This window comes from Lutjanus erythropterus, chromosome 20 (assembly GCF_056507025.1).
Source record: "Lutjanus erythropterus isolate fLutEry1 chromosome 20, fLutEry1.hap2, whole genome shotgun sequence".
NCBI lineage: Eukaryota > Metazoa > Chordata > Actinopteri > Lutjaniformes > Lutjanidae > Lutjanus > Lutjanus erythropterus.
The window spans coordinates 27,149,293-27,169,429 of NC_139336.1; the positions used below are offsets into that span (position 1 = coordinate 27,149,293).

The 20,137-nt window shown below is 40.6% G+C and overlaps 1 protein-coding gene across 1 annotated transcript in view; it reads right to left on the reverse strand.

Moving 5' to 3' along the window:
• The window catches only part of itga1 (integrin, alpha 1), a 64,619-nt gene that overhangs the window by 24,549 nt on the left and 19,933 nt on the right, over positions 1-20,137 (reverse strand). The window contains exons 2-6 of the mRNA XM_084746626.1: positions 13,258-13,378; positions 9,055-9,164; positions 4,360-4,448; positions 2,499-2,613; positions 428-555 (exon numbers count right to left, since the gene is read on the reverse strand). Of these exons, the coding sequence (XP_084602752.1) occupies positions 428-555; positions 2,499-2,613; positions 4,360-4,448; positions 9,055-9,164; positions 13,258-13,378 (563 nt within the window). The remainder of the gene's footprint in view (positions 1-427; positions 556-2,498; positions 2,614-4,359; positions 4,449-9,054; positions 9,165-13,257; positions 13,379-20,137) is intronic.

Consider the following 20,137-nt stretch of genomic DNA (forward strand, 5'->3'; position numbering starts at 1 on the left):
CAAGCTCCAGGCCAGATCAATGTAACCATAATAAAAACTAACCACCCGTTGGAGGAGCGATCCAAGACAGAAATACACTCAAGGTATAACTTAGTAAGACACAGGCTAAAATTACTTTGAAGACTAAAAAGGCTTCATTTCATAAAGTCTGCTTTATGAAGGACATCTTTCAGTTACTCTTGCAGTTGGCAACATGTGGAAAATTCCATAATGGAGGGCAGTTAAGTCATTAAACATAATAAAATCTGAAAAACTGAGCTGGCAGCAAATATATTCCTTCATTCATACTTTCTCTATGTCAGTCTAATGTTATATAACCCGTCCACTTATCCATTTATTTATCCATTGATTCCAACAACCCGATGTTAAGACAAAAAGAGACATTTCAAAACATGATTTAACTCTTTCATTCATCCATGTAACCGACCTGTGAGAGTTGAGGTCCGATCTGAATCTGCTCGATGAGGCGTTCCAGAAAATCGGTGATACTCGACCAGGGGTAGATACTGTTAGATCCATCAAGAACTATCACAATGTCCAGCTCCTTCCCACATCCTGCAACAAAACCAGAAAATTACAGTTCATCAAATGGTAAGTTTGATGTGTGTTTTATAAACTGGTCTCACTAAAATAGCTGATTTTCACTCCAAAGAAAGAAATTTGATTATGTAACACATCCAGTCCTCTTCCTGTTTACTTGTGCTCACAGCAGACACACTACAGTACAGAAGATCCAAACCAAAATGTAATGATGTAGAGCTGCAGTTTTCAACCTGGGGTTCGGGAGCCACACGAGAGGTCGCAGGTTAAATCTGAGGGGTCACACGAGTGTTAACAGAATAGGAAAGCAGAGGAAACATTTCTGTTGTTTTTTTACCTAAATTACTGGATAATTTTAGGTCCTTTAAATGTTTGTGTTGCACAGCACACAGTACGATGGATGAATGCAGTGTTCAGGCCACATTAAGGAAACAAAACATTTATTTTGCATTTTCAGAATAAGTCGAAATGTCAAGAATAAATTTGAACTTTCAGTTTAGTGGCAGGCATGAGAAAAAATAAATCACAGGAGGAGGAATTTTTTATTTTTTATTTTTTTTAAATGCATTATGAGAATTAAGCCAAAATGGCTGGAATGTTTTAAAAAAGTATAGTGGTATAAACTGCATATTAACAGCTAAAAATGATTCACCAGAAACCATATACTGGAAAAAATGCTGTAAAAAGCTTAGTTTAGCACAAAGTTGTATTTCCTTATTACCAATCCCATAGACATGTAGTTACTGACTTAAAAAAGGCTAGATTCATCATCAAAAATTTGCTTAGGCTGCCTCATGTGACTCAAGAAAGTAAAATGTCTCTAACAGATGCAAAATCTGTCAAATGTTTCATTTACAGTGGAAAACGCTAAGTTGCACCAACAAGGATTCTTTTTTTTAAACTAGATTAAACTTAACTTTAAACTATGTTGCACCAAACTTTTAATGTAGCTTAAATTTAAGAAAAAAAATACTTTGCACCAAAACTCCAGTTTCAAATGTGATCCACTACTACATTTGAGGAGGTATAGGTCTTAAAAGGCTGCTATGGTGCGTCTCTTCTGTCTTTCACTCCAGTTGATCTGTTAAAACAGTCTGTCAGTTGCTGCCAGACAGTGTCTCTTTTTTTCCTTACTATGCTCTTGTCTGTTTTGTTAATCTTCCATTATTTGGCCACATTATTCCTACATTAATTCAGTCAACAAGTTTATCTTAAAAGAGGAGAAATTAGATCGAGCCATCATCATGAGCCTTTTCAGCTAGCTAGCAAACGATGTAATGTTTTATTTTGGGGTAAGCAAGCATCTGTGTACTGATTAAACTCAATTTAATTTCCGTTTACGTCATTAAACTTGCATTTTCTAAACAGAGATTAGCTTTTAATTTTGCAACAGAGCTCTGCTTCATTTTAAATCTGGTTTTAGTCATTCTAAATCTAGTTTTGCTAAACTGATCAGAGCTAATCTTAGGTTAAATTAATCTTTTGTTGATGCAACAGAGTCTAGATAATTTGAATGGGTTTTTAAATGGGCAGCACTATAGGATCAGTCCAGTGTTTTTGTTCGTCTCTGTTAGAGGAATGGCAGCGAAAGTGATACTGAAAACCCTGAGAAAAAGAAACAGAAAGAAAATAACTGTAGACTGTTTACTCTCCGGTTCTTTCTAGGCTGTTTCCTTCCTGGGAAACAGAGTGCAGGCGCAGTAAACTGTCTCCTAACTTGGGCATACAACGCGGCAGCAGGGCCGGGCCGGAGAGGGATGGGGGTCGCAGACGAGTTTACATTAAGAAGAATGCTCTAATCTCCCTGTACGCTGAGGGAGGGTGAGTCTGATGTCAGGATCTTGGGTGGTACTACTGTGAGGAGTAGATTATAATCTCTTAGCCCCGACGGGCCATTTGTACAGATGCCGTCACGTCCTGCGTGGATCTGCTGTGTCTTATTTTGTCAGGCTGTGTACCTTGTATGCCGGGTGCCATAGTGTCGACGATCTGGAAGGAAGAGCTGACATTCACGCAGACTCCTGAGATATACTGCTGCTGCCCGCACATGTACCCGTACTGAGGACCGCAGGCCTGCGGAGACAGGAAACACACACAAAAGACTCTAGTCGCTTGAGAAAGTAAAACTGGTTAGCTTTCCACCAGTATGAGGTCATGGGTGAGAGGAGGTTCAGGGCTACTGAAGGAAGAAACCAAGAGGAAAGAACTACTAAAAGTGAGGATTACACACGGACTATTAAAAACCACCGTAGATCCCTTCAGACTGAGCTTCTCCGAGAGAGAAAGCGAGAAGAGGGAAACAGAGAAACTGAGCCTGCGAGGAAGTACGGCTTAAAAATGACCAACAATAACTGGAAAATTCAATAACATCTATTAATTCTTCAGCCTCATTTCCTTAGATTTCCCTGCATGCCTCACAACCTCAGTGCTTTCCTGACATTCGGAGGAATACTGGAGAACAACAGAGAGCCTACAACTGGGCTTCTCAAAGTTTCGATGACTGAGTGCCAGTTTAGGGAGCCAGCATGTAATTGAAGACCGCACAAGGAAACTTACTGAAGGATTTGTGATTGATCCCATAATGGCAGATAAAGTGATCTGCTTTATCACAGAAGTCTGAAGGAGAACGGGGTGGTCCATTTTTCCTTGAACATCCTTTTCTACTCAACCGAGTGTATAGGAGGTTTCCACAAGTCGTCCTTCCTGACCTGACAGATGCCTTCTGATGCAGTAGCCGACTGGCGTTCGCCCCATGTTTTGAGGTTGTGAGTCCCCTGCATCAACCGTGGGTTTGATTCCTGCTTACTCCCCTTTGCTGCACATTATTCCCCCACTCTCCAGCCCCCAAAAATATAGATAAAAAAATAAATAAATAAAATGCTAACATCAGCATGCTAACATGCTCACAATGGCAAAGCTAACATGCTGATGTTTTTTCAGGTATAATATTTACCATGTTCACCATGTACTTCCAGTTTAGCCCTCGCTAACATGATTAGGAATAAAATTATCTAACTGTGCAGCTCTTCTAGACTTTGCAAAGGTTATCAAACCAAAAGGATGAATTTAAGGTAGCGGGAACGATTCATTTTGTCAGAGTTGTGACAGTCAAAAAAAATGCATGGCCACTTTTTTTTTAATGATTTACGCACATGGGGAAAAGTCCTTTTTGGTCTACTGTGCATCACATGAGCTGTAATTGGCCACTTTTGTTCAAACTGGCTTCAACACCTGGTGCACTTTCTGGGGGATTGGACTGATGGGACAGTCTTTAGGAAGAAATTAAATTATGTAACACATCCAGCCCTCTTCGTGTTCAAACTCTCTCTCAAAGACTCATAATAACTACATTTGGTGTTTAGGATTAAAGCTTCACTTACACTACGTATCTGTATGGGACATTATATACAACATTACAGCTTCTTGGACCAAATAAGTTACATAAATATAGATTTATTGACCACTACTCCAGAGTTACTGTAAGTTTTACACCCTGCAAATGTCAGAATCATGTACAAATAAAATTTTACAGGAGTTCACAGCTATAAAACTTTATGGGCGTCACCACCTCCTACATACTCATACATTTCTGCATGTATACAGCTGATTCACAGTATCCTGTTAGATTCCCAGGACACAAAGTCTCAGTGGGAAACATGAAGGGTCAATCTCTCCGTTTCCATAGAGTGCAGAGGTCTAGTGAACATATAGTTGCTGCCCGGTTTCTTGCAGAAAGTATGCAAAGTTCAGTCCTCTTTCTGTGTTTGGTATGGAGACTATAGAGCTTTTATATATCACAAAGAGCAACTTCCCCCTTACCAGGAATCCTCCGCTGGGATTGGTCACTAGTGTGGTTCCCATGGTCATATTCTCCTTGACTTCATGTACTTTGGGAACTGATGTGTTTTCTAAAAAAAAAAAAAATATGGATGAATAAACAGAGTGAGACAAACACAGAGCAGAACAGAGAGGCAGAGCAGCTGGATAAATTCCTCTCCTGTATTTTCCCAGAGGAAGAGAGCCGCTCACCCGCCTTCCTCACTTCCGTCTAATCCGAGAAGATGTAATAAGCAGTGACATGTGGTTAAATATAGGATGTTTCATTACTTTACCGGCCTGTCCCTCAGTCTGTAGCTTATGGCGATTAATAAAGGACGCACAAAACAAAATGTTCTGTTGGTAAACATCCAAGTTTAGGGTGAAAAAGAAACAGGATTCGAATCATTAAGCAATCACAACATGTGGCTAAAATTAGCATGTTATGACAAACTATTGCCTCAACTGGGGAATGCTTTGGATCTGCTCTACTTTTCTTTCCGAGGGATGCACATATTTTCACAAACTCATTCACATGCCATTTCAATTTTAAATCGACCTCTTTACCAAATCCTCTTGGGCGACTTTTGATATTGAACCATTTCTGATTCTCATTAGCAGCCAGTTACGACTCTGGCATGTGTGCTCTCCTTTGAACGGACGTGCAACAGAGCTGTTAGTGGTTAGAAGTGTGACGTGATGACCTTTAATGGCTTTAGTTCATCCCTAGTCTTCCTCTCCTTCCTCTGTTTCTTGTCTTCATGAAGAAGTTCTCATGAAGAAGAGAACGGAGATTTAAAATATCTTTTTATCTCATATTTTAAGTAAAAAGATGCTTTGAGACGTAGCTTCTCCCTCTTTCTCAACTATCTGGTAAAATGAGTGACATGGACCGAGATCCGGCACCTCATGATGTGTCCACGTGGGACTGAAAGCAGCTTTGTGGAGCTGCAGAGGAGAATACGAGCTTTGTCTTCACTGAACTGTGAACTGCAGATAACTATCAGAACAAATCAGACTTAACACACAGTCCCTCTTGGTCTGGAAAGACCTCTTGAAAATGAAAGAAAAATGCAGGTCAAATACCAAATATTTGTGAAGAGTCATCTGTGTTCTGCATGCCTTGGTATCTTTCTTAACTCTGAGTCAGAGTTTACTAGCTGAGGACAGGGTTCCTGGGAATCCTGAGAAAGCCTTAAAAGGTGTTCAATGGAATTAAGATGTATTAAATCATGGAAAGGAGGATTTTATTAATAATTTTTTTCTAACACTGCGAATTAAAAAGATTTTTTTTAAATAATTAATAACAGAACGCCTCTTACATTAAGGTCATGCAGACCATGATAGCAGAACCAACCACACTTGTTCTGTTTTCGGCCGAGATGCTCAGAGAAGATGCCCTGTCTGGTGATGTAAACATGGAGACATGGGAAAGAGTGAATTCAATGAGAACTGGCTGTTTAATCACAAACTCAAGGCATGATTAAAACTGGTGCCAGGAAATGTATATGATGTGTTTTGTGTCGCAAGTGTTTTAAAGTCCAACACCACAGCGAGCAGCAGCGGATCTCCGGACTACATTCGGACACAGTGATGAAGCACCAGTTATACAAGTCAAATAAGGGAGTCAGAGATTTATTCTGCACAATGTTCTTGGACTCCAAAACTGCACACACGTTGGCATGCAGTTGGGGTTAGGAAAGTGGGTTTTTTTTCCCCCCAACATTTGAAGTAGATCATCTAATTTTTTCACCGGACCAAAAAGTCCAAGGTATGTTACAATAACACTGAGTAACTGACGTTTGTTTCTTCATTTTGGTTATTCTAAATATGGTCTTAAATTTCATTCAGAGTGGCATTAAAAAAGTCTTAAAACTAATTTGCCTCAAGCTGTAGGAACCCTGTGAGTAGAAGAGACATTAGTTTGCTGGTTAGTTTCCAACCAGAGATGCACGTTCCACTTTTTTTTGCAGTTCTGATCCAATTCAGATACCAGAATTTGGATATCTGCAGATAACCGATATAACAGCTTCCACCCCCCTGAACGTTGTCTTTACACACATTATACATTATCGTCTTGTTTTTCTGTGTTTCCAGACTAAAACATCTCAAAAATACCTGGATTATTGGACATCTTTGTAGAACTGCTAATTAACTGATTAATTTGTGCAACATCATTTTGGCCATGGACTTAAAATTGCTTTATAATTCATATTCATCTGGACCATGTTCGAGGTCTGACTATAAAATGCAGATTTCTCTTAATATTCTCTTGCAAACTTTGAACTTTTAAAATGTTAAATTCCCTCTATTAGGTAATTTTATTCATTAATTTCCAATATGGTTGGTAAAAAGAGAACTGCTCATGGTGTCTATCAAGTTTTATGTTTGTTGTTGTACCAAAGTTATTAGCTTCTCATCGTCTCCGTCGCCCACGTTTTCTCCTTGTGTGAGGAAGCTTTGTAACATCCAGTAGTAAATACCACAGTGGAGCGTCACTTCTTCAGTCTGCAAGACTGGAGCCTGAATTTTCAATTACAGCCAACAGATTATGTTTATTATTTGTCATTTGGATTCAGTTTTCCAAACAGAATGCAGACATATTGCAGTAATGTTTTGCAGACAACTCTCTTGTCAGCATTTCAACACTCATAACAGCCCTGGCACAACCACCTTTCAGTTTTATTGGGTGGACGGAAACATTATTAAAAATTACAACATAACAACCGCACAATTTAACTTAACTCATTATGGTTTGGCGTATCTCTGCCCTGCTTTGGAATAGTGTGCACCAGTGTGTGAGAGAGGCGTCGAAACATACTCCTCGGGGATCAGACTTAACGTGACTGACGAGCCCTCTGCCTAAATTAAACATTATGAATCCTTCCTGCGGGGCTGTCCTTGGATTTCGCCTCATCCATCCGTCAAAATCAAATAAATCTGAGGTAAAAAAACTAAGTCATGCTGTTGCTGTTGCAGCACTGTTGTTGTTGTCATAATGTAAACCACTCCCTGTTGTTTGCTGAGTGGTCTGGCTCCAGCTGCCAGCCTCAATCGATTCCCAGTGGATGTTCTCCAGACTAAACTTCAGTTTGTGAGATTTTAGGCCTTTGCTTGTCAAACTCATTCAAGATAAAACAAATATACCCCTCTCCCCTGGGGTGCGGGGAGTATCATTTACAGCCCCGACTGTATTATCGTCACTTAAAGCCAGTAATTTACCAACAACAGGAGAATTTTAACTCCTGTTTTTTGGATAATTCTGAGGTGTGAACAGCCGTGATGAAAAGTCTTAATCCCTCAGCTCTCAGTCCTCGTGCGTCAACACGCAGACAAACACTAATAGAGTCTTTGCAGACTGCTGACCGGGAGCTAAGTTATGTTTATCTGTTTAGTTAAGATATAATTGGGAGGATGAAACATTAAAACCTTGTTTATTTACTGTCTTCCTGCAGTTCTGATGGGCTTCACTTCCTCCCCATGAGACCCGGTCTGATGTACAGTAGATTTAAACACACAGTAGTACAATTACACAAAAATCTGCCATAATATACAGTTTATTAGAACTGAATAATGTCCAGATTATTTTCTCAACAGCTGATTTGTATTAGGGGTGCACAATATTGGATTTTTGTTGATATCTGATATGCAGATATTTTCCAACTCATTTTGGCTGATTGCCAGTGCTGATACGGATATATGCACATGTTTTTTCCTCCTAATTATAGAGAACATCAAGTCTCTCCTGGAATAAACACATTATTATGTCTTTTTGTAATGACCCACTGACAGATGCACACATAAAATACAATGCTTTTCAAAATGTAAACATTCACTGAGAAAAATAAAATAATGATCGGGATGGCGACACAAGCAAATAAATTTGTACTGTTGAAGGAATGTGATTTGGCTCCTCCTCGCATGACTGATGCTGAGCAATCACTGCAAATATCAACTGTGCTCACTGTGTCAGATGATTCACAAAGCGTCCACGCCGTATGCATACTTGTGATACACGTGCATCTGCAGAAATGTTCATTTTGGGCAGATACTGATGACGTGCCAATGTTATCATGCATACCTGATTTGCATAGTTGCATAGTCAAATAATTAATTAATCAATCATTTCAGCGCTATAGATACAGAGACTTAAATGCACACTTTTTGCACTTTCTGAAGGTTTTGTTTATGTGTTCATTTCCTTCCATGTATCCTGCTCAGTGCTGAACAGTTTTGCGTTGAAGCAAGCACGGTAAAAACATTACACGTACATCTGTGTCAAACTTTTCATCACAGTGTTACTGGATAACTGACATGTGTGCCAATTGTGTCCGTAGATCAAAGTGAGTCAGAGAAGAGTCTTACTGATGTTGAGACTAAAGTTTTTACTGTAAAAAAACATAAAACGCCTGCTTTTAGAATGGAGTTTGGTGTAATAGTCTGCCACTTTAAAGACTGCCGTGAGCAGAGGGGATTTTAACATAAATAATTCACATTAATTGAGCTGACCTACCTTCAAATAATAAACCATGTCAGCAGCATAAAGTAACACAGGAAGTGAGGCTAAAACTGACGTGTTTTATAGTCCTCCTGGCTCATAGTAATAAGCACAAGTAAGCATATATGTCCTCACCCGTGCACACGCAAAAGCAATTAAAGGAAATTAAAACAGATAAAATATGCACTCGTTTTTCTTACTGGGCAGCTCCAGTTTGATACAACCCTTGTCCGCCTTCCACACAGGACACTTGTAGACGTCTCCCGTCCGTTTAGCCGGCTGGCCCGACAGCGGCGATCCAATCAGAACCCTGGATAAATAAAACAAAGAACAGTTGGGATTGGTCGGTTAGAAATCCTGCCAACAACCACACAGCCACCTCACAGTTTTACGAGTGTGATACCAAGCACAACTCAGATGTTATTGCAGAAATTAAACACTGGCAGATTGGGAGCGGTGAGTGATATTTTAATTTCACAACAATTTAGATTTGCCTTAATTATATTTTTATAGTTAAATTAAACATAAGGTTCAGATTGGCCGTTATGGTTTATTATAATTAGCTTTTAAATATGTCATAATCATTATATTATAAAGAACACTTAATTATCACTTAATCTTCACCTCATTTCATACTAACACACGATAAGTTGCAGATGTTTCCACTGTTATTATATATTGTACAGTATGTGTGCGTACGTGGGCGTGTACTGTATGTCCAGTATGCACATGCCTGCATGCCAGCCAGTGTTAGTCCATGTGTGAGTTTAACAACATCGTGCCACTCCATCAGTAAACTGATGCTAAAAAAGAGTCGGTCATCTGCCTTCGTCCAAACACTCGGCCTTATTAACATTCCTGAACTGTAATGGGGCCTGGTCATCTGAAGTGAGAGTGGAACAACAACACACTTTCTGCTGCCCGCTGTGAGAAACACCGCAACAACACTACGGATTTTATTTATGAATAAAAACACTGCTGCTTATTCTTTTAAGTAATCTGTAAATTATGTACAAAATTATTTGCTACAGTTTGTCAAAGACTGATTTATTGTTTAACATCACTGCAAAAAGGTCAGTTCAAAACGTAGTGTTATCTTATTTAAATCTCACTTTTTAAAATCTAAATTGGATCATTAAACGTGTTTCAAGGTCCATGGTGTCCTGTAACTTTTCATCTGCATCACCAATAAGTCAAAATCTAATTCGTCATTTGACATTCCCATTAGCCTTTGCTGTAATTTGTGTGTTTTTTGGTAATTATGAGTTGACAAGAATCTTTTGTGAGTTGATTTTTTTCACCCATATCAACTGTAGACTCGTAGTCTTGGTCTATTAGATAATTCAATGGTATTTTTCAGCTCCAGCTGAAAGACACAAGTCTCAGAGGTGGACTGCTTGCTAGTCAAACTGTTATCTCAAATATCGATTAATAGTAAACTGAATGGCTTTGCTTTTTCAAGAATCACACCCATCTTAAAACCTCAGAGGTCTTGCATTTCTTTGAGGAATAGCTCAGATTTTTTGAAGTGGCGTTGTGTGAGTTACTTGTCCATAGTCAGTGTATTACCTGCAGCGAGAGGTGTAGCGCTAATTTGTTTAAGTAGTGGAGCACGCCTCTCACTGTCTGATCGGGTGCCATACACTTTTGTGATGATTGGCAAATTTTTCCAGATTCCTCACAATTTGTCTACATTAAATAGCGATCATTTGGGCGCCCTGGTGGCTCAGTTGGTAGAGCGTGCGTCCCGTGTACAGAGGCTGTGAGTTCTCAGTAGAGGTCATGGGTTCGATTTCAGCCTGTGGCCCTTTGATGCTTGTATTCCACTCTCTGTTTCCTGTCTATCTTTGCCTGTTCTTTCTCAAGAAAAGGGCAAAAAAAAAGTCATTAAAAAACAAGCAATCATTTGTTTATTTGTAAGAGATTTTTTTGGAGCGTAATCAGCAAACTCAACATCAACACAACATTTTTCTGATATTTGTGCCCGAAGTCTTGAGAGAGGAGACAAAACTTATGCTGAGAGTCAGAGTTGGTCCCTCTGAAATGTCTCTGTAACACATTTTCTCTGTGCCGTCGATCCACCTTTCAACACCGCCGAGGTGAACTGAAGAGCTGAAGGGTGGAGGTCTGGAGGACACATCTGCGACTAATCAGTCACCTCCCCGTCGTGGCAACCTGCGTGTTGAATCACCACATGATCACCATCGTTTTCTCCCACATGGACGTGCTGAGGCCTACATATCATCTCCAATTTTATTGCTACCTCTTCCTCCTCACTTCCCTGAAACTTTCTCCATCATCCTCTTTTATCTCTTTCTTTTCTTTCGTCATCTGTTCCCGTTCACTCCTCAGATATCTGATGTTTCACGGGTTCGGCTTAATCACTCAGACCTGTGAGGGCAACACTTTTCTCTGAACTGGAACAAAAGTGCTATCTGGAGATGCAGCAGATCAGTTTGGAGGTTCAGCCACAGCTGGCCCTGCTGATTAGCCCTGAGTGAATTAATCTAACTGATCTCATATGAGCGTGATAAGATCATGAGTGCAGAACAGTACCAGGTACAGATATGTGGGAAAGACCCAGCGGTGGTGTTGCAACAGGTCGGACAGAAATAAAGACGGAGTAAGTGAAGGAGAGATGTAGACACGCAGAGCCATTAACCACACTCTAATAGCGTTTAACAAGGTTTTAAAAATGCGCTCCCAGACAGTTTTAGAAAGGAGCCACGGCTGCTTGGTTTCAGAATGTTTACAGGCTCAGTATGTGGACACTTCGGTGGGCAGTTTATGGTTAACAGCTCGGGTAGTAAAGAGAAATATCCTCATTACCGCAGCAGCTGGTGCGTTCTCCTTCACTTAGTTTTACAGGTGAATTACGGTTTTTCACTTTTGTTCTCATTATGGATTTGAATTGAACTGAATAGAGTACTGCTCTTGGTATAATAAAACGTTTGGCTGGGCCTCTCTTTAACAATATTTAGGAATGATTTTCTGAAAAGGACCACCAGGGCAGAGATATCACTTTGTGCTTGTGAGACACCTTAAGTTCCCATGAAATCAAAATGTTTTTTATCACATATCTGTTGCATTATATATCAGCTGTATGTCAGCATCTTACCCCACAATGACAAAAAAGTTGTTTTGTAGGCATTCTTGCATGTTTTTCAGCCCTGTCCACACCTATATGGGTATTTTTTAAAATGTAACCTGATGGAAAGACAGCTTTACTTGTTCCTAAAGTAACTTAGCAAACTGCCATCAGCCTCTGTTGGTCTGTGAGGCTGTTTTCAGTCCCAGATCATCCATGTTCACTAGTAGATCTCAGTCCAGGAGAAGTCAGCTAATATGACAGCTCTTCTACTTCTATGGATTGATATATGGCAAAGGGAGGGTTCCTATTGGCTACTGTAAATGCCAGTCAGCATCCACCAATAACACCAATCAACATCTGCAACCAATCCCTCCCTGGGAGGAAACAAGTAGGCCTAATGTGGGTCAGCGATAAGCACTCTGCAAGCTGTTTCATGGGAACTGTAATCTGCACACTGTAGTCAAGCATCCATCCAAACTGATCCAATGGATCATCTGGATCGGTGCACTTCTGTTCAGCTTTGTGTCATCTTTGGACAACAGACTGTTCCAGTGGTTCTACAGACGTCACGCACTGAATGAAAAGTCAGCTTTTCAGGGTTTTGCAGAGCACAAATTACTAAATTGTGCAAACAAATTAGTTTTAACATTTTAAAACTTATTTTGCCTTCCGAAAATTTTAGATATTGACTATAGTGAGCACTGTGAGCCGTCACCCTTTCATCAATCCATTAATGTGATCAGATTTTAATCTCCAACAGTGCATACAATGACACTTTAAAACTTTAAGAAGGGGCTAAGCTCACAGTTGCATCCATGCAGTTGACCTGAAAGTACAAAGATGAAGTGCTGGTCTTTTTACTAGAGTTGTGGTTGATTTTTTAACCTCTTTTGCACTATGAGTTCTCTAACAGACCAACTCAGGATGAGAAGAATCATCTCAATAACTTAAAACTGTTTGTGGTTTATCCAACTCTGTAGGAGATATGACAGTTTCAGGCCACTGGGTGATAATGTTCTCATGTTGCTCTCAACACTGTGAATAACAGAATTTGTTTTCACTCTTGTGCACAGTTAAGCTGCTGCTGCTGCCTTGCTGGTAGTCTGACCACATTCCGTTCAGATCTGTGCCATGTTGGAAGTTTTATGGAAATCTTCCAAGCTCCAACCTAACATCATGTTAAATTGCCATCAGATGGTGCATGTACGAAATGAGATCGTGTTTCACTCAGCATCTGTGAGACCAGGAGGAAATTGTGTAGTGGTGAAAGTTGACGAACGTTAGCTGAGAACATGCAGTCGATGACACTCACCATTTCCCCTCGCTGTTCTCAAACTGCTGGACGGTGTAGCCAAACATGTCCTCCAGAGGCCCGCTGAACGACAAACCGTTCTTCTGGTCCACGTTGAAGGACAACACACATGCAAGCAGCACTGCAGGGACGGTGGGAAAGAAAGGGTTACATTCAAATCTGTAATAGCTGCAACCAGGTATTACGATGTATGTATATGCATGCAGCCACATGTGCATGTATTCACACACACATAACAAAGGGATGACGCCAAAGCATAGGCTAACCTTCACCAATGAAAATATAACGCTGCTGAGTTCAATGACGACTGTTTATGATCTATGTTCTGTGGTCTGTCTACGAAAAATGGTTCAGGAGTTATGGGGGGGTGACTAAAGTTTAAAGTCGGTGCCTCCCACAAGAGTCTGCAACAAATAGTTTGTTAGTTTGGCCATGGCACATGAATCCGAAGTTTTGCACCTTTTTGTTATTGGCCACTCCCACTGCTCCGCCCACTTTTGCCAGTTGACACGAACAGGTAAGCAGCTTTTGTTTGGTTCATGACCAAACTGTCCACAAGATCTTGACCAAGTCTGTGAATCCATTTGGACATTATGAACCTTTTACAAGGCCAAAATGTGTCCTGCAACAAGCTAGAAGTTAAACCTGGCTGTTGTTGATGACTGGTGGAGTGAGGAGTTATCCGTCGGTATAAAACAAAACACTCAAAACATTTTTTTCCAGAAATAGGCACAATGTCAGGAGGTTCTCAACAATACAGTCATAAATGTGCACAAAAAATACAGACAGTAGCTCCAGCCCTATTGTCACACACACACACACACACACACACACACACACACACACACACACACACACACACACACACACCGCATTATCTTATGCCTGGGGGAGATAATAAATAATCCAATCCTGAAATAAGAGACAACTGTATTAATTTTCTTATTTAAGAAATCCATGTCAATAATTAAAGGTCAGAATAAACAAACATTCTCAATTAATATTTAAAAAATACTCAAGATACAATTCGGAAATGAAAAATAAACAGATTCAGTAATTTCCTAAATAATGGACATTTTGGTAATTTAGCCACATTATTTATACAATCTGATGATATCACAAATATTTAGCAATATTCTGCAAATAGAGATCATTTACCGAGATGAGTGAGGAACTGTGTGAACCATATCACACACACACACACACACACACACACACACACACACACACACACACACACACAGTAATTTTGGAGGACACTGGAGGAATTTCAAACATCACTGTGAAGCACTTTGGTCAGAGTTTAGTCTGACCTGCAGGACAATGGCTTCTTCTCTGCACTGTGCGTAGTCTGCGTCCGTCTGTCACTGAGCTGAGTATATATCACAGAGGCTCTATATAAATCCGTCCATGTCTCATTGTGCCGGCTCTACAATGACACTCTTTATATCTACTGAGGCAGGGAATTCCTGCAGTATAATTTATTCAATTCCCGAACTTGTGAGGGAGTGCAGAGGAGTCGAGGAACAGCGGGATTAAAAAAGAAACACACAGACACAGACCACATGGATGGAGACACAAATAAAAAGCAGCTATTTGTTCTTTCACGATGATGCTTTGCAGCTAATGCGTCCGACCCAGACAAAATAAAGAACTACCATATGGAGTCTGGGCTCTCCCACAGTAATTATAGAATTTTTAGCCACGCTAGTAGCAGAGATCAAATGATGACCGTTCGGTCAGTCAGTGCACCACTTTGGTCCAGTATGAAACATGTCAACACATGTTCGTGGATTGCTATGACATTTCGTGCAGACATCTGTGGTCCCAAGAGAATCAATCCTAATGACTTGGCTTCCTCGAACGGCACCATTATTGGATGCATTGCCATGAAATATTACACACATGTTCACGTTCCCCCGCAGGACGAATTGTAATAACTGGAATGAATTTCTAAAACTAACGACCTTCACCTTCGGCTTTGTGTTTATTGCTGATTTGAAAATGTCAGTATGCAAACACACTTAAAGGATTTTTTTCTATTCTGACATGTTTTTCAATGACAATATTCTGATTTTTCCTCTTTTTTTCTTCTTTCAGTAACGTCTTCTTCTTTTTTTATTCCTGTCAGGGTATTTTTTGTTTCTGTGTCACTTGTTTTTCAGTTCTGACTTTCAATCACCATTTTGGCACGTAGAGGGGAAGTCTGAGGGAAGAGAAGTTGATAATTCTTAGTTGGTATTCCTGACTTCCAATCTAAACGTTACAGCATTTTTTACAACAAACGTACAGTGAAAACCGACAAAAAGGTACTTCTGCTTCCTCTTCACTGTGTGCGCTGCCATATTGCTGTGACATCAGGTGTGTTTATGTCAGTGAACTTGGAATTTATGGATCACGTGAGTTACTGACTTGCTTCCACACATTCACGTGAAACTAAGGTAAACTCTTAACTGGCATTATGCTGGTCTAGTAGAAGTCTGCTGGACCAAGTTCTAATGTTAGTTACATACATGATACATGTCTGCTAGCTAACGTTAAGCTCTATGTTAGAAATAATAGCACGGTGGCCAGGTAGATCAGTTGATGCAGCATGCACCCCATGCACTGAGGCTGTGAGTCCTCTGCAGCAGCTGTGGGTTCAACTGGACCTTTGCTGAGCGTCATCCCTCCACTCTCTCTCCCCCTTTCCTGTCATATCCTCAGCTGTCCTGTCAATAAAGCCATGAAAAGGCCACAAATATATATTAAATAAATAAATAAATAATGGCACAGAGAGACAGACCAGCTAGAAGTATTCTCCCTACTCTCAGACTAGAAAGAAAATTATGAACTGTTGAATCGTCTCTTGTGCATGTTAACATGACATACAAGACAGCCAGGGAGTGCAACACAAACAGGGATCAGTGCATGTATGTGGACCATAAGTCAAGGAGGCTTAGATGCGTAAATTATACGTAATTAAGTCTGCTGGCAGTCCCTCTCACTGCCTTCTTCTAAACAGAGGACTTATGAAAACATACTGCTGCCAGTCATCATCCCGTCATGTTTAGATGTTAATCACACAGATTTCATATAAGATTTCCCTGCTGGTGGAGAGAGGCAGACGGAGAATAAAGAGAGAGAGAACCAGACCTGCAGAGTCATACACTGGAATCCCGGCCAAGAAATATTATCCCCCCTGTTTCTCCCTCATCCCTCTCTGTACTTCCTCTGTTACCCCTCTCCATCTCTCAGAGAAGCTCCATTTCCTGTTCCTATTAACCTGATTATGGACCCAAACCCACAGGTACACACACACACACACACACACACACACACACACACACACACACACACAGAGCTAATTTAGCTGATTTAAGATGGCTTAGGGCCAACCAGGCCTTTTACATTTATCACAGACTGAGCTCAAGTACAGTTCAGAGTCACACTGGCCTGAGCTGTAAATTACTCGGGGACGTCCTCGGTCTATTGGCAGAGACGTCTTTGTGTATATACCAATCTCGTTTTGCTGTGTTTGGTGTCTCCTGGCTCTGCTCTGCTCAAATCAAAACCAGCGAGTTATGCAACAGGCTATTTTCGTGAGCTGGGCGAACATCTGCCCTGGAAAACCAATAAGTGGACTTCTCCCTTTTGTGGATGGAAATGGCCTCATGAGCCTCCGAGGTATTAGCATATAAAGCTGTCCATCACTGTCTGCAGGGTTCATATTGTTCTCTATTGCACATGGTGAGCAGAAAACAGGGAGGAGGGGGGTTTTAGCCAAGCTAGTGGCACCGCTCTGCGTCACTGAGTCCATCACTCCGGTCCAGACTCAACAACTGAGATATCTGGAAGGACGGATGCATGGATGGATGGATATGACATCTGACAGACATTCACGGTCCACAGAGGATGAATCTTAAAGACTTTGATGAGTCGCTGACTAATTTATTTATAATTTAAAATGATAAACATCTTTATATCATCTTATAAACATCTACTCCTTCTAAAATATTAACTCTAATATACTCTAGTAACTCTCTAATAAACAAAAATTTGCTCTAGCCCAGAGTAAAAATTTCAAAGGACAAAATTGTGTGTACTGAAGCAAGTATTTTAAGTTAGCATGTTTCCTTAATCCCCAATGACATAATATTGTTATTTTATGATTTATTACATTAAATATATTAAGAATTCTCCTCTAAAACTTAACATTGCCTTTCTAGCTGACATTTGGCCAACCAATAAGTTAGATAAAAAAGACACATGCCAAGTTTGACACAGCTTGCACCTAACATTTAAGCTTGACATACCAAACTGAGATGGTGGACATCTTAAACATCATGTCTGCTAAACATCAGCGTTGTTGTTGTGAGCATGTTAACACACTGACATGCACGTAGATCAAAGCACTACTGGGCTTAAGTAGAGCCTCAGAGACTCTTGTTTCAACAGAAACAAGGACTGACAGATACACAGCCCATGTATTTCGCTGTTTATCATAGGAAAAAATCTCCTTTTTGCTCACCAGAAAATTCTAATCTAATTTAGTTTAAGCATCACAGCCATCAGACTACAATATCCGACCAATGAGTCTGTTTCTGGTCAAACTCCATGTGGTCCTGAGTGATCCTGGCAGTCTGTCAGCCACACCAACCCACAATAAAAACCCTGCTGCTGCCCTCTTAGACACAGTTATCAAAACCAAAACGTCTCCATTTCAGCATTTAACAATTCTGCAAGACATCAAACCAAGTAGCAAAAGTCAGATGTGTGCGACACAGCCGGTTCAGGGCAGGGAGCTGCACAGATCAGCACCTGTTGGCCCTGTGAGACATCAAACCAGCTATAAAAATGACCCCAAAGTCAGCACCTGTAGGCTTCAAAGTCTAGTTCAGCCCCAGTAAAAATACACACCCGACTGGCACCTGCTCATCTGTAACATATCTAACCAACTATAAGCAGCTTTAAGGCTTAACACAAATCAGCACCTGTGGGCAACAAAGTTATTAAGTACCACTGAAAGTCGACCTTAATCAGCTGAAATGTGTCAGCTGATCCAAGACTGACAGTTAAAATAAATCCTCTAAAATTAAAGCAAGCAAACATCTGTAGTGGCTCAGAAACAGATACACCAGTAATAGTTAAAGAACGAATGAACTAATGTTTTTATGACGGACTGGTGTCTGAACCCTCAAAGGAAAAAAGGTCTTTTGGGTGGGACCTGGATCTTCATGCGCCATGTGCTGGAGTTTAACAACAGACACGACTGGCAAAGGAGAGGAGCTTCATAGTCTCACTCTGGCATGGTCACGGGCAGCCTAGAGCCATGAAAAAGTTATGAAACTGAAATATTTCCAGATTTCCTCCTTTGTTCTTTCATCTTTATCTGTTTTTCTTCTCCACTGCCCTTCTTCCTCAGCTTACGTTCCATAATCCTCCTCTGACTGTCTGTTCTTGTTTGACTTCTTTTTGTTTTGTGTTCCACAGTTTCCTCTTTAATCCGTCTAGGACTGGTTACTCACGTGCTGAGTGTCTGATATTGTTTTAGCTCGGCTGACTTTGACTTAATTTTCTCATTTGGCTGTCTGCCCCGACGCTGCTTATTTCTTGGCAAATGTGCAGCATGTGGGTGTGAAGTGGACATGAGAGGTCATGAATGTAGGCGTTTTTGTGTCTTTATATGCAGAGGGGAATGCCAGAGGCCAAAGTCCAGTGGGTTTTGGTGTTAATATCTGTAGGAAGAGGGACATATAGATAAATCAGACAGGCTGCAGGATGATTAAAGAGAATACAATCGGTCTATAGTCATTCTAGTGGCTCTATACACAGTGGTGCATGCTAGCTCAAAATGGTCACAAGCTCATTTTGCGAGCACTGCTTATGCAAATGGTGATTGCAAAAGTCATGCATATATTTCAGATACATTTGTCTTACATTCATCTAAAATGCTTATAGCATGAATCACAAGAATGGTGTTTCTTCTCAAAAATAACACAAGAGGATTTTTTGCTGCAAGACACAGCTTACATGCAACAAAAACTGGTGAAATGGGTGTTAGTGTGCTAACATTTGCTGAATGAGCACTAAATGGACAGTCCAACTGAGCTGTCATAATTCATCCTGTGGAAAACACACTCATGTACAAAATTTTATTTCAATCTATCCAATAGTAATGCTTGAGTTTTAAAAAAAAAGGAGGCAAAGATGGACGCCCATGTCTACATCAATGGAGCTCAGGTGGAGCAGGGGAACAGATTTAAGTTCCTGAGTATCAACGTCATGGAGAAAAAGGAGGCTCAGAAACAGCTGTATTTCTTAAGGAAACTTAAGAAGGCAAAAATCCTGTGCGACTGAAAGCTTCCTGACTGGAAGCATCACATACTGACATGAGATGTTCACAGCAGAGGTGTTTGCACAGAGCTCAAAGGATACTAAAAGACAATGCCCTCCCCCCACCCACGCATTCTGTTCACCCTGCTGCCGTCTGGCAAGAGATACAGAAGTATCTGCTGCCACACCACCAGACTGAAGAGCAGCTTCTTCCCTCATCTCATTATTATAGCCCAGTGTTCCCCAGTATTTGTGGACTTCTGCTGTGGTCTTTAGACTTTCTGGCCTGATTTACTGGACTCTGGATTTCTTGCCGACCCCTTTGGATTTGCCTGTTGGACTGTTCATCTGGTTGTGACCTGTGCTTGTCCAACTATGTTCATTTACTTGTACCTGCTCCTCTCCTGTTCCTCTCCTCCTCCCATTCATTAATTTGTTCTCGCTCCGTCAGAAAGATCATCCATCTCTCTACTGTTTCTTCCCTCCATTCATCTTCGTCCCTCCTTCTCTTCGACCACCCATTCCGGCATCTCTCCGCTCGTCCCTTCAAGCATCCTTTCATTCA